Source organism: Doryrhamphus excisus, linkage group LG3 (assembly GCF_037039965.1).
Source record: "Doryrhamphus excisus strain RoL-2023G ecotype Guam linkage group LG3, RoL_Dexc_Guam_v1.1, whole genome shotgun sequence".
NCBI classification, from domain to species: Eukaryota; Metazoa; Chordata; class Actinopteri; order Syngnathiformes; family Syngnathidae; genus Doryrhamphus; species Doryrhamphus excisus.
Window position 1 is genome coordinate 15,283,262 of NC_136359.1, and position 21,922 is coordinate 15,305,183.

Sequence of the window (21,922 nt, forward strand, 5' to 3'; positions counted from 1 at the left end):
GTGTTATGGCTACCCCTCACTGCATTAGCTCACCTCAAGCACAGGTCATATGTACAAACTTGTAAGCTCCATACATACTTTGACTATAGACCTTTTGTTTGGTGAGGTATGACTCATCTATGTATGATAAATGTTATGGTTTAAAAGTTTAAAGTCATAGTTTTAGTAATCATCTCTATATTGTGTACATTTAGGTGAATATATGAACGTCTTAAATGCTGTTAACTGCACTCTGGACATAATATTTATGACTGATAGTTAATGTGACTCACATGACTTCATAAAGCATGGTTTTCAGGGCTATATTTCATTGACGCCATCAGAAGGAGTTGCCAACAGTTCCTTTTGATAAGCAGCAGGCATCAAGTAGTGAATAAGACATGATTGACTTGAGTATATGATCAGATGTCATCAGCAGTATTCACTGGTGTCATTGTTCAGAAGACGATGGTGATTCTCCCACAGATTTGTACAGCTGCTGCTAACATGATCTTGGGTGAGAACTTGGCAGCTTCATGCTGCCAGTGAACTTACATGCAGGCAAGGATATGGAACAAAAAAAATCAGGAAACACATGGCTGCTTATGACAAAAGTATATAAACACTCAACCAACGTTCTTGTGATCTAATATGTTCAAAAAGGTAAATGCTTCACTTGTACTGAACATTTCAATTTGAAGGTGTATAAAGTCCTCCAACACGCTTTTTATTCACCTCCTGATGACGAACCGATTTCAGAAATGACATGGGTATGGTTGGATTTGAACAATTCTGGGTCTGATTCCAATTCCTTGTTTCAAATCCGGTTCCTAATGATTCTCGATTCAAATGCTTTTAAGAGTAATGGTCAGAAAAATCTGGTCAGCATCAAATCTGGGCATCAACATAAAAAAATGTGAATGATCTCGGCAGAATCTCAATGTTAGTATCAGTTCCCATCTATAGTCCATGTCCATCCCTATTAACAAGATACACACATCTGAGAAAGAGCAGGGATAGAAACCGTGAAGTAGACAAGGCAAAACAGAACTCACAAGGTGATTGGATATTTTCTCCTCTGACTCGAGTGCAACTGGACTCTTCAGGTAAGGTTCAGTCTAGAGCTGTCCTACCTAATCATTGAGCATGAACTCGCAAGAAATAAAACATCTTCTAAGACAACCTGAACAGTCCACTCGCGATCAATTCAATGCTCTGAGAATACAATGACCTGTATGAATCTGGATATTCACTGGCTGAGTGGATTGTTCTGTTCCATGGACCATTTTAGCTTGTCAACAGCTCGTCAAGTTGGCAGTGTTGCTTGGAGAAGAGTGATAAGAGAGATGAGAAGGGAGATGATCCCTGCAACAATCCAGTTCAGTGTATCTATCTGATAACGTATAGGCTCCACATGCGACTGCCATAGCCTTCACACAGCCTGTTCATAGAACGTTGTGTCTGTGTGCTGTGTCCCAAATCCGCACAGAGGCTGTACTCGCCATGTGTCACTCACCATGTTTGCCGCAATTTGAAGTGTCGCAGCTTGGGACCATAACGTATACAAATACAATACATGCTTAAGACTTGGCCAATCCAAAGTAAAATCAATGATGCTTTGCACTGCAGGAACTATACAGAGTATTGGTTTAAGTATTGGTCAACCCAGATCAGTTGAAATCAATCCTTTGTATGCTGGCAAGGAGAAAGTAGGGAGAGAGAATATATATACTACACATACTGAAGATGTACATTATATAACCATCCCACCCTATTTCGCTACCCGACAGTCACTGCAACCACAGAAAAGTCACCAAGAATGACCCAATAAATCAAGAGCAGGACACCAACATGTAATGAGTCATGCTTGGAACGATTGTAATAAAACAAGACATTATTTTTGTTCCTCCCATTCTGATAACACGCAGCAAACACACAACATCTGTATGATGTCACAGCTCACATTTGTATCCAGTCAGCACATTTAGTACTTTCCCATTCTGCACACACCCAACAGACACTTCTCTTTTACTTAGTTCGTTTGCCATATTAGCAATGTACTATCTTGTCTTCAGCTTTGAATAGCACAGGATGATAACGATAATGCATGGATCCTATGAAGGTGAGATAACTCTGGCTTGTTCTGCTTCCATGTTTCCTGTTCATAGTACGTAAAAAATGTAAGAAACTCCCACAAGACCCGGTGGTCGCTATACAGATGTTCCGGAGTGCTCTTAAGGCCAGGATTATAAGAACTGCTCGTTGTTCGAAGCAACTTTACAGGCCAGCCAAGAGCTGGAAGCCGACTCATCAGAGCCAGCTGTGAATGTGCTCAAGGACATGAGAATTGGCTTGGGTGCAGTAGACCTGTGAAAGACGCTTTGGGTGGAGCGCCAATTCCTCATGATTTCCAGATATTCATCATCCATCCAATCCATTTGGTACATTCTGTACTATGCTGAACATTTGCTGATGCATGAGTTTATAACACATAGTCCAAAAACTGATTTTTGCTGTTGTTTTTGCAACAATATGCACAATGTCTCTAAATTAGTTGCTTATTCTGACACATTTTGATGCAGTGAGTTTAAATTATTTTTGGAGGTTTCAAAAAAACAAAACGAAATGACCAACGTCATCAAAGGCTTATTTGGTTGCTCTTAATGACTACATCGCAGTTTGAGTCAAGTGGTTAGTGCGCAGACCTCACATTTAGGAGATCAGGGTTCAATTCGACCCTCGGCCATCTCTGTGTAGAGTTTGCATGTTCTCCCCGTGCATGCATGGGTTTTCTCTGGGTACTCCGGTTTCCACGCACATTCCAAAAACATACTAGGTTAATTAATTAAGATTAATTAAGATTAATTGATTGGCGACTCCAAATTGTCTATAGGTATGAATGTGTGTGAATGGTTGTTTGTCTATATGTGCCCTGTGATTGGCTGGCGACCAGTCCAGGGTGTACCCCGCCTCTCGCCTGAAGACAGCTGGGATAGGCTCCAGCACCCCCGTGACCCTCGTGAGGAAAAAGTGGTAGAAAATGAATAAATGAATATGAAAACTGTTAAATATGGTCCATTAGTAGTAAATAAAATGCATATTTAAGTAGATTCTATGTATTAATTGACTGAATTAAGCATTTTCAAGCATAAAATGTAAACATGAAGGACAATACATATAAATGGTATTTAATTCATTCATGGTTATATGAAGTGTAAAACATTACCTGGGACTTGTTGTTGTGTGTATGCCTTTAAGAAGCGGGGCCTGCAAAGTGAACTGTGAGAGTCAGTTTGTAGAGATAAATGTCAGCTAAGTGCTAGCAGGACGTTAGCAGTGTATGTCCTGTGGGAATGTTCACTGCATGGGTTCTTTGCTTGTTAATTAAGCGATTGAAGTCTCTACTTAACCCCAAACAGTGGCAGTAGAGTAGTATTAAACACTGGTCTCTAGGTGTAATGTTCAATGGATGAGAGAGTAGCCACAGGAAGTATGCTGTCGATGCTAACATGTGAGTCTACTTTATTTATGGGTTATTTCTATGATTATTGGGTAATACAAGTGTAAAGGTAACTATAATCAGATTCATCACAGATTTTAAGCTAATTAATCATGATTAATCAACCATGTACAAATATGCTCACATATTCACATATTCCACGACTGTCCCTACATGGGCGGTTTTGGGGATTTTTTCCATCCCCACTCTGCGACCCTCACACCCCCGCTCCTACCACCACCATAGCGGTGTTTTGACCACCGTTGCTAGATGCACCGCACTTTGTCTTTTAGGAGACCCATATGAATCCTTTAGGGTGTCCCCTCCTGCGACCCAGAACATGGTGAAGCTCCAATAGCAGCCGTGCACTTTCGTGCAGCGGCACCTCAATCCTTAAGAGTTACAAAGTGAGTGATAAGAACCTGCAATGCATGGTTTTCTTTATATTCCTGTTTATTTCCACACACTCTGGCATTATTAAGCCATTTTTGTGATGTTCGCGGTGTCCCTAAATGCATCTCGCATTATTGTAATGAGAATGAGAAGGAAACAATGAAGGAACTAGAGATGTGTGTGTTGGAGATACATACAGTATATTGTACTGCAGTGTATGTTGAGGTCAGAATTAAGTTATAAAACAGTGTCAGGCTGCGTGAGGACATGCTACTGTGCTTCACAGTGTGTGCTCCGCTGTGTGTATGACGTCTGACCTGACCTGGTGTGCAAGTGTTAATTAAACTAAAAAACACAATTAATTAAATAAATCACTTACCGCCATTAACACGTTATTTATATCATTGTTATATATTTATATTTATATAACACGTGCAAGTGTTAATTACACCAAAAAAATGTAACACAATGAATTAAATAAATTACTTACCGCCATTAACATTATTATTTTTTGCAACCCTAATTTATATATACTGTACATATATATTGATACAATAATTTGTTTTAGATGTGTTGCCTTCATACTTCAAATAAGGCGCGGCAGTTATGTAGCAATTCATCTCTCATTTTTGCACTGAATCCCACAATGGGAAGAAATTTCCAGAAATCCATATAATGTAGCTGGAGGGATACCATTTTTATGCAATAATAAAAGGCATCTCTTTCAGAATGTGTTTAGAACACCGATGATTGATTTGCCAGCCATGTTATGCCATGAATTTGTCATACTGGTTTCCTTTATGGCTCATCTCATAGATACACAGTATATCATTTATATGCCCTGTCTGGCCAGCCTAAGCAGTAAGCACTGCCAGAACATACTGTATCTGTCTTCGCAGTAAGCAAAAATATTGAAGTTTTCTTGTGTAACTTCTTGTCTGGTTCGTCCCTGTGTACTGCCCAGGGCTTGAACCAAAGTCCACTCAATGAGAGTTAAAGCACTAATTGACAAGCTAAAAGCCAAAGCTGTCAACTTGTCCAGCGCGGCTCTTTAAGGTGTCGGGCAATGAGGTTTCCCAATGTACTTCCGCACATCACCTTGGCTGGCACCCATTACACTCATCCACTTAAACTTACTCTCATACAGGTCTCGGCACCAGGGAAACAGTGGACACCCATGGCCCTGCACCCTCCAGGGCACAAACCTGGGTGCACCGATTCCCATTAAATGAGAGTCGAGCAGTACTAGCGGAAAGCTAAAAGCCTATCTGTCAACTCTTTACGGAGTCAGGGAATGATGTCTCTGTTATACTTGGATGTAAGTAGAGAAAGTGATCATGTCATAAAGAGGCCATTTACGCAACATTTCAACAGAATAGGGACAAAAATGTGCTGACATAACTGCCATTTGGACAACTGCATTTTGGATGCTGAAAAAATTGGGTCCTGAATGCTATCCTTTTTGCGTCTTAACAACATAACTGTAAGAACTGCAGATTACATAAGCGAAGCAGTGCAGCTACAGAACGGTGCAACAAGAACAAGGGGATTGAAACAGTGATTTAAGGTCACACCAAGCACAAGGGGTAAAAGTAATATGCACACTGGGGCCAAATAGGTTTGTAATTTCACTGTACTGTGTGTCCAATTTGGCTGCCTGATGTAACGTTCATTCAGAACTCTGGGGAATTGGGGGAACCAAGACTGGAACATGCTGGGACTGTAGAATATACAACTGAGGCCCACCATGTTGTCATGTCGGTGGGATTTCAAAGACTGACAAGCAGTCTTAGGAGCGAGAGGAAAAACAATTTAGGTTATCACAGCTGTGATAACTCAAGTGGGCTGAAACAAATGACTTATATGGTCATTTAGATAGAGGGCTTGTTAAGAGCAGCATCTGCACCTTGTTGCCTCGCTCCTGATTTGCTATTTTTCAAAGACAAAATGGGTGGCTGGGAACATGTCCGCTGCTTGCAAATCCAATCTTCTTCAATTTCATCCACATCATCAAAGCATTTAATTTTTTTTATTAGAATTTAGCAGGAAAGGAAAAAAAGAAGAGGCGGGGTACACCCTGGACTGGTGGCCAGCCAATCACAGAGCACATATAGACAAACAACCATTCACACTCACATTCATACCTGTGGACAATTTGGAGTCGCCAATTAACCTAGCATGTTTATGGAATGTGGGAGGAAACCGGAGTACCCGGAGAAAACCCATGCATGCACGGAGAGAACATGCAAACTCCACACAGAGATGGCCGAGGGTGGAACCCTGATTGAACCCTGGTCTCCTAGTTGTGAGGTCTGCGTGCTAACCACTCGACCGCCATCTTTAGTTGAGCATATACAAATATATGCTCAAGTAAATGTTTGACTTTTCCAGTTGACCTGTTATTGTTGCCAAATCTGCTCATTAGAAGCCCGCTGACTTTTAATCCCTTGCAAATTTCCAAGTTCAAGTTTGTTTGGGCTTGTTTTTTGGAAAGTCACTTACAAATTCCCAAATTCCCAGCTTTTCTGTGAGCTTTTCTTGTTTCTCTCACGAGACCTGGCAATATGTCTTGGCTGCCAGCGACTGCAAATGTGCATGTGAAAGATTTATAAGAGCCACATTTGCTGTCAACGATGTCTCAGTTGAGGTGATTATGCAAAACAATTACCTACCAGACACAGCTGTTGCCCTCAGCTGTGTCTGGCAGGTAATTGTAGAGATCAATTCATAATCTATACCATGATGGCGAGCGGTTTGTAATACATTGGATGGCTATTCTTTTCATTGCAGTTCAGCTTCTTCCATTATATGTACACATACAGCATTAGCTTGAACAGCTCCTGGCAATGTACATACAGGGAACATTTAGCAATACCTACACAATCATGACCCACTTGGCCACAATTAACTCTGGGTTACATCCCACCTGGAGACTGGTGTGTGTACACAATGCTGACTCTGCTCTGGTAGCACACACATCTTGGTATAATGTTGGTATGTTAATCTGACGCAATCTAAATAAGGTGTTTACATGCGTGTTTAAAAGCTAGTTTTAGGCTAATTCGTGCAATAATTAGGGTTTTTTTAGTGCATGTAATCATACTGGGTGTAAGTGTACCTTTAAAAGCTCTTCTAAATTTTTTATTGTTTTCAAAGGATTCATTAAATTGGAAAAGAGAGTGACAAAACAGAGTGAATTATCACTTTTTGCTTACGGACTTTGATCTTCCATGCAAGGCAAAACTACACATAACCTGTGTTAGAGCTGATAGTAGGCTGATGTTTAGGTCACAGTAAATGTATACATGTACAGTATATAATACATACCTTTCTGTAACTGTATTTTACATGTAGAACTGTACGAATGTATTTATCTTTCACCCTATCTGACTTATGACCGCTTCATCAGCATCTTAATGTGGTTTTCAAACATGTTTTTCAGTGTCTGTACAAATAAACCTGAATCACTGCAGTCCAGCCATGAATCCCAATAGTCCAAACAATTCCATACATTGTCTACGTGCTGGTTGTCAAGAACACAGTCAAGTCTCCCATTCTGCCAAGGTGGAGGAGGGGGCTTCCACATAACGTGCCAAAAGGGAGCCTCTAAAGAGCCATACATGATGATGGGCTAATGGTAAGGGGAGTGGTCTAAACCACACAAGGCTTCAATAAAAGCCACTTGCCTAGACCTATAAGGGGTCCAAACTTTCCAGTAGCATCAAAGGTGGCTCCTGCACAGATTTTCATCCAAAATTTGCTAACAATCTAATATTTTGATTCATTTTTTTTCTTTTTCTTTTGAATTTTGCCTTAATTTGAATTATATAAAACATGACAGGTCTGCTGTGCATCACCTTCTTCTACTTAACCCTTAACCCTGTGTACAGTCAGCTGATGGCCACTAATGCACCATATTCAGGTAAGATTCAAATTACATCTAAAATATAGAGATTACTTATTTTTATTTTAAGAAGAAGGATTAGTAGGTGACCCATGAGAGGTTACTGAAGGAGAGGTTTCTGGGGTAGTATCACACACACATTTGCCTCATTGACTTGTTACCTGCAGACCACCACATTAATAAATCATCAATCACTGGCACTTTTGAGGCAGGGCAGAACAATGGACACTTCTGGTTGCACTGTTGAATGGGATCATGAGGGCCACTGGGTCTGGTCGATGAAAGAACCGTTTGGTTGTTTGTTAGATGTAATAGGATTGCAAGGGAGGCATGTATTAGAATTCCAACTCACATCCATATACTTGATTGTATTGACTGCATGCTATAAAACACTCCCAAAATCACATATTTAGCATTCACTGCATGCTCACTCATGCCTGTGACATTATACTGTATATCACAGGCGAAATGCCTCTTTTTTCCTGAGATAAGAGGAAATAGGTCATATGCAGATAAAAGTGTGAGCTCTGGGATGTGATGATGTTTTTTTTTGTTTTTTTTTATCCAAATGGAACTAAACCTGCAATGTCCAATGATGTGTGTATGTGACAGTGTTTGCACAGCTGAGCACACATTAGAACCTTTGTTTCGGTTTAATATGTGAAACACATACTAATTAGGATGGGTACATAACAGTCTTATCTATTATTGTCTGATGTGCTGTTTTAAATTCTATTTTCACTGACAGAAACAACTTATAATATGTCAGAACTTTAATAAAGTAACAGATCTATTTATTAGTGTTACAATTGTGATGGCACTTGTTACTAGGCAGAGTTCAAGCATAACCATAAAAATAAAGTCAGCAGGAACAGAAATTAAATTCACTCACATTTGAATAATTGACTCATTGTATTAGTACATATGTTGAGCCCCCATACCCCAGTGTGGAATTACCACTTCCATGCAGTACAATATACCCTTTGCGAAAGCATGTGAACAGTGTATTGTGTGTGTGCTCACCGGGTGCTGTCTGCCCTTACGCTTACTGATTCACTCTGACGCTCTGAGCGTTTTGGCAGTCTACTACAGTAACATGTGACGGGAGCGGAGTTAAGATTAATAACCCACCATCAGGAGTATAGCACCCAATGCTGAACATCAGCAGAACCTCTTTCTCTGTGAGGTAATCGTCTGTTAAGTGGAATTCTGACTGTGGATGCTTCCTACGGCTTGCCAAGGCTATTTGGGGAAATGAGGCTTGCCTGGAAATGGCGTCAATCCAAAGTAGTGTTCATGTTACATGATCAGATGCTGATGACCTATCCACTTATTAAATGACAGGCTTGTATAAATGACAGTTTCGTATGCTGGGGAATGACTTATATGCATCAGTGCAACAGTGTTGTACCCATTTTATATGCTGGTGCACATTATTCAGCATGGAGAGCAAGAGAGAGTGTATTGGAATTAGAGAGTTGGTGTTAGCATGCAGTGTTTGCACCAGCTGTGCTTGTTAATTATTTCACCATAATGACACAAACAGGTCAGCAGCAGAGGAAAGAGAAGTGGGATGTTCAAGCATCTTCTTAGTGAGTGGGTGTGTCTCAGTTGCTGCATGAGCAAAATGTGTCTTCTATCATCGTGATTTTGCTGTAAACTGTTATTGCTCACCATGAAAAAGTGGTTTCAAGACTATTATATTACTTTGCTCGCCTCCGAGAAACAAGAAGTCCCTTCTTTTTAAGCACACCTCATTAAATGTATAGTATTTATGAGGCTTGAGTCATTCCTGGCACATTTCTCTGTGGAGTTTTCATGTTCTGCCCCATGAGTGCGTGGATTTTCTCTGGGTACTCACCACGTACGGATACCCCAATTTTGCACACGTTTTTTTTCTGCGGCTTATTATCGCTGCATATACAAACACAATAAAGACAGACTTGCTGGCTACAGAGTCGGTTGCTGTGTGTGACTGGCCAATCACAGAGCGTGATGAGTGAATAGTGAATCCATTACCTGATTACCAGCTTTTTTTTAAATAAACTTTATTCCTGACAACTACAGAACTGTATACGTACTTTACGGATACAAATATTTGACAGTGGTGTTTCTTTCATACTCGGAATTGGCAAAAATGCATTATCCATAACGGATACTTGTATATAACAAGTATCCAGCTCATTCCTACTGGCAATACAAAAAATCATATATAATTATCTGGCACACAAGGGGTGTTTCCTACAGCTTTTGTAATACTTGACATGGTGATGATTGTGTCTGCTCATTATGTCCCTCTGCAGGAAAGCTCAATATAAACGGTGTAACAATCTCTGACCAAAGTCAAGATATGTTTGCTATGTGGTTCGAACTGTTGATTTGCTATAGGGCAGGTTACACAGCGATGCCAAGATACTAGTGGAACCAGTCACAGCCAGCGAAGGATATCATTTGGATGCAGTGACACACAGCTCTGGTTGGGTTGTTCTCAACACAACTTGCTGAAATCAGAGACAGACTGTTTCAGGCCTGATCACTGCCGATCCTGACTCCAATTACTAGACTGACTCTTCAGGGCTGTACCTGTGGTGAAAGGGGTCAAAGGTTGTCAACATCTGTCCATCTGGGCCTCGTTATAGCCGAGAGGGGGTCGTCGCCTCTTTGCTGCTTCAGGTTCACTTATCTAAGCAAGTCTTGTGAGGTCTAAATATGGCAGTTACAGAGGTTGTGGAACCTCAGTGAGGGTGGGCTGCTTGGAAATCTTAATGAATAGATGTGTCGCTTGTCATCTGCTTCGCTTAGTTTGTTTTATGTGATAGGAAAACTGCACTTTTGTTTTTTTGTCTGTGCGTTCTAATGATATTAAAAGCGATACAGAGCCAACTCATTACTGCATGTAATGGAACACAAAGACTGCCATTAAAACCTCTAACAAGGTTTTATGGTTTTACAGTACATGCATACTGTAACATACATGCATGCATACATACATACATTATTATGTATTATGAGCAATGAGAGATTATGTTCACAGACATCACATAATTTAAGGTAATTTTTTTCAGTGCCATTTCCAGCATACTGAAATGGAGCTAATGGTACATCTGAATTAACCCTTTAGGTGCAAGCACACAGCCATCATCATCATCATTTACAGTGGAATCTTGAACTGCCTTCTCCACTATCGGAAGTGCTGCACATTTTGCCACTTAGGTTTTTTTTTTTTTTACATCCCCGCTCTGCACAGCGGTGCTTTGACCATTGTTGCTACACACACCGTCCATTGTCCTTTAGGACAAGCATATGAATCCTCTAGGATCTAATGTTTTTCTTCATTTTCCTGTTTATTTGGCTAAATATGTATGGCAAAATCTGTGCCAGTTATACTTGAAATGGATTTTTTCACAAAAAGCAAAAAAGTCTCCCTTTTTTTGTTGAAAACTGAAATCTTGCTGAAACATACCTATGTTCCACTGCTGATTACTAACGGACTGGAAAAAGGTACAAACAAGCAATTTCTGATGAAAGAGGAGACTAATCTTCTGTTTGGTATGTACCAAAATTATATTGCCCTACAACATAATATTCTGTGTGCCTTGAAAAATCATTAAAAATGGCCGGTACTGAGAGGGATGTCTTTTGAAAAAAGTTTGGGATTGAATGAGGTAATAACAATTTTTTGGGGTGTTTTTTTTCCCAGACAGCTCTGTAAGTGGAATAAGTGTTTCCTATTACCTGCAAAGTCTTTTTTTAGCTGTTTTTATATCTTTAGAACACAGAAAACAGAACAACACATGTGTTCATGTCTCACATAAGGATGATGGCCAAAATTTTCTTTAAAAGTGGACTTTTCCTAATTTCAACTGCATTATCTTGAAGTAATGGCAAACAAAATGACTTTGAACAATCCTCTTCCTCTTTCTAGTTAAGGTGATCGCCGACCTTGGGGCCAACGTAACATTGCCGTGCCGTCTTCCGTACAAGGGCCACAGTTTCTTTGGCATCGGCATTCGAGTCAAATGGACCAAGGTAGCCCTTGACGAGGCTCTAAATGAAGACGTGCTGCTTTCCATGGGCTTCCACAAAAAGACCTACGGCAGCTTTGAGGACCGCGTCTATCTGCAGGAACTGGATAGTGAGGATGCTTCCTTGGTGATTACTGACGTCTCAACAGATGACACTGGAAAGTATCGCTGTGAGATCATCAACGGGATGGTGGACACCATGCAAGAGATTGAGCTGGAAGTACAAAGTGGCCTCACAGATGGTAAATACATTGTTGTACGGATACTTTATGTGCATAACTTGGATAAAGATTATGGACATGTTTTTATATAACACTTTCCATCCTTCCATTTATTTTCTATGCCGCTTATCCTCACCAGGGTCACGGGTTATTGAACACATTGACAGTCCTAAATATCCGATAATAATCCCATATCCTCTGCTGTAGGTGTGGTGTTCCCCTACTTTCCACCTCTCGGACGCTACAGCATTAACTTCAATGAAGCCGTGCAAACATGTTTGGATCAGGACGCAGTGGTTGCTACTTTTGATCAGCTGTTTGAAGCTTGGAAAGGTGGCCTTGACTGGTGTAATGCTGGCTGGCTGGATGACGGCACCGTGCAGTATCCCATCACAAAGCCGAGAGAGCCCTGCGGAGGCACCAACAACAGTCCTGGCATCAGAAACTACGGCAGACGTGACAAGTACTTGAGCCGCTTCGATGTGTTCTGCTACAGTCCTGCCTTGAAGGGTGAATATGTAAATAAAATCCAAATGCTAGTAAAGGTCTCATTGTGCCGTTTAACGATTCCCTCTAAAAAAAAAAGTCGTAGGTTTTTTTTTTTTAACTTTTAAATGACTTATTCAGCTGCTTTACAGATGTATCTGTACACTGACAGATGGTGTTAGCCATTCCAAACATTGGGAAATGTTACTTTGGTTAGCTTTTTTAAAATTTATTTATTTTTTACTGTTTTCACCATTACTCTTCCCCTTTTTCAAATGTTTATGGATTTTGGACAGCGGACTGCTCATCATATGTCACATGATAACATTTTGACAAAAATAATAATGTTTTTTACAGTCATGATATACTGTTCTATCATCCATGGCTAAGACGTAGGATTTAAATATTTAGATGGAGGCAGACGGAATTGTTAAATGGTAGTATGGAACAAAGCCTTCAAGAATTATGATCTACAGATGGCCCTGGTCTTGTCTGTTGATATTTCCCTCCATGGTCTTCCTTCTTGTCACCATACACACTACTGGTGTAGTTATCAGAACCATGAATTCATTTGTTTGTTTTTTTTCTTGCTGTGATGGAATAGAGGAGAGGGGAGTTAGAATAAGCAAGGATACATCTGGCCAGCAGATCTCGACCACAATTCATTGCTGTGATTTCTACTCCAGAGCATCAGACCTGCCATACATCATTAAAACTATTAAGTTATCAAAGTGCATTTTACTTCCTGATCAAATGTTTTGTCTGCCACTTTCAGGACGTTTCTACTGGCTGACCCAGCCTGACAGGCTCACCTTCGATGAGGCAGTGCAAGCTTGCATCAACGACGGCGCAGAGATCGCCAAGGTGGGCCACATTTTTGCTGCATGGAAACTCGAAGGCTATGATCGTTGCGACGCTGGCTGGTTGGCGGACGGTAGTGTCCGCTACCCGATCGCCAGGCCCCGCAAGAATTGCAGCCCCACGGAGGCTGCAGTGCGTTTTGTTGGATTCCCAGACAAGCAGCAAAAGCTCTATGGTGTCTACTGCTACAAGGCTGAGCCCTGAGTGGGTGCACTTGAAGCCTTGACCACCAAAGAGCTGCTAGTGCATCCCAAAATAGTAAGTTAGCTTATCTTTGGATCTTGATTAGAATGAACATCATTACATTACATTACATAACCACAAACTGTGGTTACTTATAAGAAACATTTACTGGACATTTCATGTTTGATAAAAAAAAAATGTATGCATGTCAAACATCAATGTTGAAATATGATGTATTTGTAAGAGACCATTACGTCATGATTTTGGTTTTTGAAATGTCTGGAAAACAATACAACACATTTGGCAAATGTCACAACTATTGAGCAACAGTTAAAATGTAACAACAAGATTTGCATCTTCAACAATGAATGTCTTTTTACTACTTGGTTGAGTATTTTTTTAATGACTGTGAAAGTGAAAATTAATGAATCAACACAGACTGTGACGTAATTTGCATAGAAAGCACCGACCAAACTAACACGTTTGCTATTATAATCATGTGCAGTGTCTTTTTATATTTTTATTTTTGTTAGAGATGGACAGAGTACAGATGAAGTAAAAGTACTGTTGCCCTGATTCAAAAGTCGGGTCTCAGTAACCAATTACGATGTACAGTACTTCAAGAAAATGTTACCTGTACATTGCAAAAAAGGACAAGGGGATATAAATCATGTACATTGTTTTGCTTTTTTTTTTTTTAATGGAGGAGCATCGGTACAAACTACCTTTAAAAATGACAATAATGAACAATGAACAATAATAAAATAAAATAAATATAATAAAATAAAACATGCTGGTAATAGGCTACACTGATTGTCACTGATTCACGTTATGTCTCATTTTAAATTAAAAGTGTACAGCAGATCCCTGCCTATTCATAGTTTAGCATTCTCTGCACCCGCATATTCCATCCAGCCATCCATTTTCCATGCTGCTTATCCTCACTGGTATGCTGGAGCCTATCCCATGTGTCTTCAGGTGAGAGGCAGGGTACATCCTGGACTGGTCGCCAGCCAATCACAGGGCACATATAGACAAACAAGCATTCACACTCACATTCATACCTATGGACAATTTGGAGTCACCAATTAACCTAACGTATGTTTTTGGAATTGGAGAGAACATGCAAACTCCACACAGGGATGCCAAGCGGAGAATCGAACACAGGTCCTCCCGATCTCCTGACTTTGTGGCCACCATGCAGCCTTCCACCCGAATATTCTACTCATTATTTCTTTTCAAAAGGTTGCTTTTTTTTTTTTTACGATTACTTCATGATTTGTTGTTGACGCTTGCAGCAAATTTCATCATCATTATTGGTAAGTAGTCCTACATTTTATAACTAAAAATACATTTAATACACGTGGGCATTTTTAGAGTTTTATTGGGTGTGTCCATTATTTGTGGTATTTCACCATTAGCTTGGTGTCTGCGAAAGTAACCCCCGTGAAGAGCGGTGATGTATTGTACACACAAAAAAAATACTCGATTGCTTTTATGCCATATACTTTTGAGTGTGACCATGTCTTCCATTATCATACACTATACTACAGCATACTTCCATCTAAACAATAATGATAGCAAAACCAGTCTTAGTCTTATTCCCAAGTCCCACAAGACCTCACTATCATTTAACATTTTGTTTTTGTGATTCTTCTTTAACCCACACATTTCATGTACATTCATATATTGTCCATACCGCTTGATAAAAATGATCTATAACCAGAGTCACTTTCTAAAAGCATTCCTGGGTACATTAACCTTTACCGGTATTCTCCCCATTTTTGCATTGCAATTGCAAGTCACCCGGAGTGCCTATTGACTCTAATGGCACCATTAGTGTGGCATTTCAAATCTAATTGGTCAATGCAGTGTTTGTGGTTTGCTGGGGTTTTCACTCAGGCTCCCTGCCCAGTCATCAGGGGAGATATAATATATGATTAAAGGCTGCTGCTGGAAATCCTGGCCAGGGAGTCAAAGGTGCAGTATCACCATGTGAAATGCAGACGTCTCATGGGTGACCGGTGGAAAAACATTGAAATGGAGCTTTATGTGCAGGTCTCAGAGGAGTCAATTTTTTGGTTTATTTTCAAAAGGAAAGGCGCTCTGGTTAGTCCTGATTTTATCGACCTGGTGGGCACCTTGGTATCAACAGAGCGTTAATCATTGTTACAACATAGTAGCTGCATATGCCGGGCCTAATGTCCCACCATCCATAATTTGGTTGAATGGAAAATACATTACATTATATTAGGGCTGCAGCTATTAAACATTTTAGTATTTGTGTATTCTACTGAAAATTCATTGGATTAATTGAGTAATTGGCAAAAACATATTTTTGCTTGGTTAGGGTGGTTTGTTTGGTAAATACACAAGAGAAAATCAAACAGTTCACTGAATAATGAATGACCAATTGCTTTCATTTTTTAGATCCCAGTGAGACACATACTTCCTCATACCTATAAATTAAGTATTTTCCATCTTCTTTAATTTTCCCCATCTTCTCAGTGCTGTATTTTTTCAATAAACTAATGGTTGGAGTTCAAATTCAATTTTTTGCAAAGATGTGTTTAAGTGTTTCCCATCAGTGTACTGCAAGGACTCTATCCATATGATATGCTGCAGCATATAATGCCGACTAGAACATTTGCATCACTTTCACCATGGTATTTCCCAGCTGAAGAAAACCTAAATCTGACCTAATTCCCATGCGTTCCAACAGGCAGCTCTTTGAAACATACTATGATTCCTTTTGTCCTTTTGCTAGCTATAAAAAGCCACACAAATGAAGTGTTGGAATAGTGTTAAATCCTTTCAGTGCAACAGGACCATGTCAAAAGCATGGCCCCTCATTTGGCAGATTTAGAAATTTCCATCTATTTATTGCCCTAATCAGACTGTTTACATTTTACTTCAAAGACATCTTGACTGTGGGAAGTAAAGCTCCACAAAGTGACAGATCAGACGTGCAGTTTTTTAAATTTCTCCACAAAAAAAAGACACATCAGCGGGATATGAAATTTGATTTTTTTTCATGCACAAGCTTGTAAAAATGCTTCTTTGGCATAAAAACATTATAATTTGTCACCTGCAGGAGGTACCACATGTTCAGTGTTTGAAAAAATAGTCCGGAGAAGTTTTTTTCCTGATTGAATACATGGCAGAAAGCTGAGACGAATCTGTGGCGACTCTCTCCTCTCTGTTTAAGTGCACAAGCTGAGCCTACCATCGGGCTGACAGCACTGGACGGGGGATCGTGCCTTTTTGTCAGCATGTCACCAATATAATGTTCGCAGAAACATTTCTTACACACCATGACTAATGTAATGTTTTTCATGCAAGTGTGACATGACTATACCTGCTAAATGTAATACGCAGAGGGGCTGCAATACTCCTTCTCACCCTGAAGGGGCAGGGGTGTGCCTGAGCTTCGGTGCTTGTCGCTGCCATACACAGAAAAAGCAGGGGGGGGGGGGGTTCCTCTTGATGTGCAAACTGCCTGGAGGCAGATCGTGAGTAGAATAAATTAAAACAGACCATCATGGGAAGAAAGCCAAAGAAATACAGCTGGATGAGTTGCACATACTAGAAGATCTAGAAAGCTTTTGTGTGGGTTATTATGTAGCTGCTCTGTAGGAGTCCACAACTCAATAGAACCGGCTGAAAATTAGTATAATAGGGTCATTCATTCATTCAATCATTTTCTACCGCTTATCCTCACGAGGGTCGCGGGGTTTGCTGGAGCCTATCCCAGCTGTCTTCGGGCGAGAGGCGGGGTACACCCTGGACTGGTCACCAGCCAATCACAGTATAATAGGGTCACTTTAATGAATATGTAAATAGATTCGAACAAGAAGGAGGTGTGCAAATATCTGAAAAACAAAACAAAACAGACAGCATGGTGCATTTTCGATACTGACCCAAATAAAAAATATATAAAATATATATATTTGTGTTCTCTTCTCACTCCATGTCTACTACCATTATCATTAGCCTTTGTATCTGCCATTGTGTTGACTATCACCTTAATTAGAAAAGAGGATAGTTAAGTCATTGGAATGTTTATTTTATTTTTATTATATTTTTAGATGCATTTGCTGAAATGTATGACCAAGCCATTGAAAACTACATCACAACATAATAATAGCAATTCATGACAATCAACATGGGCTCCTACAGGCTTGGTGACCTCCATATTTAGACCTCACAGGGCTTTTTTCGATAGGAGGGCCTGAACCCTTCAGGCAATAATAGCGCTCAGATGGACAGATGTACACAACCCTTGACCCCTTTCACCACAGGTGCAGCCCTGAACAATCACCCTGGCAATTGGAGTCAGAAAGTCTGTCACTGATTTCTTACTCAGGGTGACATTAAGTTGTGTGGTGAACAAGCAAACTGAAGTTTTGCTTAGAAAACGTTGTGACTTGTTCTAAAGGATATTCCCAGGAATAGATGGTTCCATCAAGGGCTGTCCGTCAAGACACAGGACAATCCTGTCAGTACTGTTGCAGAAAGAAGAAAAAAACGTCTTCAAAGACTGTGTCGTCTTCAATGCCACATTTGGAATTTGCACAGGAGCCACAAACAAGGGACATTGAAAAGTGGAAAAGGCTTATTCTCTGATGACAAAAAAAATGTAACATTGACAGTCCTGGTGGCTTCCAATGTCACTGGCATGTCAAGGAGATGCCATATAAGATGTTTTTCATGATCTGGGGTGCATTTCCATTCAACAGTACAATAGAGCTTCAGAAAGTGATCTCAAAACCAATTCTCGAGGTGTGATGTCGCTTAAACATTCAAGTCATAAAAACGATTGGTTATTTACAGAATCATTATAGAATGTATTATGTTCACCTATGCAGGCTTCACTGTAATGAATACACAGTTGGTGTACACAGAGCATGACCACACCTACTCACTTGTTCCAATGCTTGTTCTTCATGTTGAATAATGAGCACAAATAACAACACTGTTGCATGGATTCAAGGACTCGGGCCATTTCCAGGCAAGCGCATTTCCCCAAACAGCCCTGGCAACCTGTAGGAAGCACCCGCAGCCAGAATCACACTTAACAGACTATTCCCTCAATGAAAGACAGGGCCATTTGGCTGGCGTTCAATATTGGGCGCTATACATTTGGCTGCGGGTCATTAATCTTAACACTTCTGCTTAACTGCTTTGGATGCCTGTTAATGAGTTAGTTTGCCAAAATGTACAGATCATAATAGTGAATCACGCCCTGTGAGCACACGTACACAGCTCACATACATCATGAAAAATTATATTGCAGTGGGGGGGGGTCCGGGCTTCCATTACACCTGAGCAGTGTCACACGCTGATCGCTTCCATGCCACGCCGCATTGATGCAGTAAAGGAGGCCCAACCAAGTGTTGAGTGCATGCAAATGAACATACTTTTCAGAATTCTTACATTTCTATTTAAAATATCATTTTTTTCATTGATTTTACGTAATATTGTAATTTTCTGACATGTTTGAAATGTTTCACTATACATATGTGTAATGAATGTATATAATATATGGGTTTCACATTCTGAAATGAGGGACAAAAAACATTGACCCTTGTCATGATACTTAAATTTTTTAGATGTACCTGGGTACAGTATTTAAGTCTTTATTTAATTGAAAAGGGAAGGTATAGCAGGACATTGAGGAGAAAGAAAAAAATACTTATTTTCCTGTTATATACAACAGCTATATTGCATGAAAAGTTCTGCATTAAACATATAATTCAAGATGGGCTTCACAGTACAAAAACACATTGACATACAAACCAGAGCAGGAATAACATTTGGATAAAAAAAGGCATCTTTATTTTACATTTGAGTCAGCACAGATGATCTATTTCCTCTCTAAAAACACACACACATACACACACACACACAAAGTAAGACATGCTGTCTGTGACATCCACTGAGTCAGCATGCAGGGGATGCTGAAGGTGCATTAATATACTCAATACATACATTACAAGATGTGGCACCAATTTATTGTATCATATTTCATATCATGCTGCGATCAGCTATGTGCATATAAAGTTGGATTAAAATACACTTCTGTCCAAATCCCATTATTTTATAATTATTGTATTATGTAATAATGTAATTTTTATTACACGAAATATATTGCAAGTAATAATTGTAATAATAATAGTAATAATAATTTAAATGAAATGAAAATGCACAGACTGGAACGTGTTTACTGATGGGAGCAGCCTCGAGGAAGCCACCGAGGTGGTCACCCATTATATCACCTTTTGTGATGAAATGATCATCCCCACACAAACTGTAAAGGTGTTTTCTAATAATAAGCCCTGGATCACAAAAGCCTTAAAAAACTTTAAATAAGAAGAAAATAGCCTTTAATTCAGGGTACAAAATTGAGTCTAAACTCATCCAAAACAGACTGAATAAAGAAATAAAGACAGCCAAGAGAAGGTACAAGGAGAGGGTTGAGAAACTTTTTCAGAAAGGCAATGCCAGGAACGCCTGGCAAGGGGTTAAAACACTGGCTGTCCTCTCCAATAATTCAATAATTCAGCATTATCAAATACATGGACAAAGGACCATATGAATAAGGCAGAAAACCTTCATCAATTCTACTGCAGGTTTGACCAGTCCGACTTCTCACAGGAGAGAAGAGAGCTTATAGCAGAGCTCATTCCAAGGTTATCCACCCAAGCAAACTTGGAGCGGCAACAGACTGAAGTGGAGCTCATGTTTAAGAGGACAAAAACCAACAAAGCATCAGGGCCCGACCAGATCAGCGGGCAGTTGCTGAAGTCAGCTGGCTGGTGTTTTCTGCCATCTTTTCAACTGCTCCCTGTCTGAACATCATATCCCATCACTCTGGAAATCCTCCATCATTTGTCCAGCAGCTAAAAAGAAGATTCCCACCTGTGATAATGACTATCGGCCGGTAGCATTGACATCTCTGGTAATGAAAGGCTTTAAAAGCCTTATTCTTCCCCAGCTCCGGGAGGAGGTCAGTATTCATGCTGACCCCCTCTAGTTTGCACACAAACAACACAGGAGTGTGGAGGATGCTGTACTGATGCTGCTGCATAGGGTACAGTATATACGCATCTTGACAAGCCCAAGTCATTCATCAGGTTGGTGTTTGTGGAATTCTCGAGCACCTTCAACACTGTCCAACCTCACCTGCTGGGCCGTAAGCTACTCCAAATAGATGTCAATCCGCACCTGATCCTTTGGACCCTCTCTTTCCTGAATGACAGACAACAGCCAGTCAGAGTTAATTTGTCACCTGAGCTCATCAAAATCTGTTTCCACAGGCGCTCCACAGGGCACTGTAATCTCACCTGTCTTGTATACGATGTACACAGATGATTGCAGGAGCACCAATCCAGGTATGACATACATAAAATATTCTGACAACACTGTGATCATGGACACTGCAAACACATCAAGACAACTACAATGGACATTTTTGAAGGGTGGTGCAGGAGGAACTGTCTTGATCTCAACCCTTCAAAAACAAAGGAGGTGGTTGTTGATTTTCGCAAGAACCCCACCTTCATCCCCACTTTGTCAGTCAACAAAAAGCTGGTGGAGAGGGTTGAGTCATATACATACCTTGGGACAGTAACTGATCACAGGCTCACCTTTCAATTGAACAGTGAAACCATATTTTCCAAGTGTCAGCAACGTCTGTTCTTCATGAGGAATTGAACATTGAATCTGTAATTACCTTCAACATTTCAGCTTGGTAAGGTTCACTATCAAACATTCATCGCAACCCACTAAATAAAATCATAACATTGAGCAGCAAAATAATTGGACTACACCAGGAATCACTCATCAGCATTTACTATAATAGAAGGGTTAAGCAGAAAGGTATGATCATAGCTTTGGATACTACTCACATATTGCACAGCCACTACAGCCGGCTACCTTCAGGACAAAGATACAGATCACTTACTTTTAGGACTAAGAGAGCCATATCAAATTTTTTATCGACATCCATCCGGCTCATGAATTCATTATTTTCATGTGTGTGCATGTTAGGTAAGCATGTGTGTATCCATATGTACATGGCTCACTAAAGCTTTTTAAACTTTTTCAGGTATTATTTATTTATTTATGCATATTCTATGCTTTCTTCTGCAAATTGGTGTTTGATTGTTTGTATTTGTTGACTGTATGTGTTGTTTTATGTTGTATTGTTGGGTACATGAACTACACACGCTTTGATGCTCTACACCAGGAACCTTTTTGGCTAAGAGAGCCATGAAGGCCAGATATTTTAAAATGTGTATCTGTGAGAGCCATATACATTTTTTTAAACATTGAATGCAATAAAATGTGTGCATTTTTATGTAAGACC

The 21,922-nt window shown here is 40.0% G+C and overlaps 1 protein-coding gene across 2 annotated transcripts; it reads left to right on the forward strand.

Moving 5' to 3' along the window:
* The first annotated feature begins 7,556 nt into the window (after positions 1 to 7,556).
* On the forward strand, positions 7,557 to 14,282 carry hapln1a (hyaluronan and proteoglycan link protein 1a). 2 transcript variants are annotated; one of them, XM_058070570.2, is made up of 4 exons: positions 7,557 to 7,793; positions 11,701 to 12,042; positions 12,229 to 12,531; positions 13,283 to 14,282. In XM_058070570.2, exons 1-4 carry the CDS (start codon positions 7,706 to 7,708, stop codon positions 13,570 to 13,572), a joined length of 1,023 nt encoding a protein of 340 aa, XP_057926553.2. In that variant the 5' UTR covers positions 7,557 to 7,705; the 3' UTR covers positions 13,573 to 14,282. The 2 variants fall into 2 exon arrangements, with proteins under 2 accessions (XP_057926553.2, XP_057926556.2); XM_058070573.2 differs by lacking the exon at positions 7,557 to 7,793 and adding an exon at positions 9,334 to 9,367.
* Positions 14,283 to 21,922: the final 7,640 nt, after the last annotated feature.

Excerpts from the sequence above, each read along its gene's own strand:
- hapln1a (XM_058070570.2), top strand. The coding sequence starts at position 7,706 with ATGACAGGTCTGCTGTGCATCACCTTCTTCTACTTAACCCTTAACCCT. Across the intron at positions 7,794-11,700 it reads CACTAATGCACCATATTCAG|TTAAGGTGATCGCCGACCTT; the intron begins GTAAGATTCAAA and ends TCCTCTTTCTAG. Across the intron at positions 12,532-13,282 it reads CTACAGTCCTGCCTTGAAGG|GACGTTTCTACTGGCTGACC; the intron begins GTGAATATGTAA and ends TGCCACTTTCAG.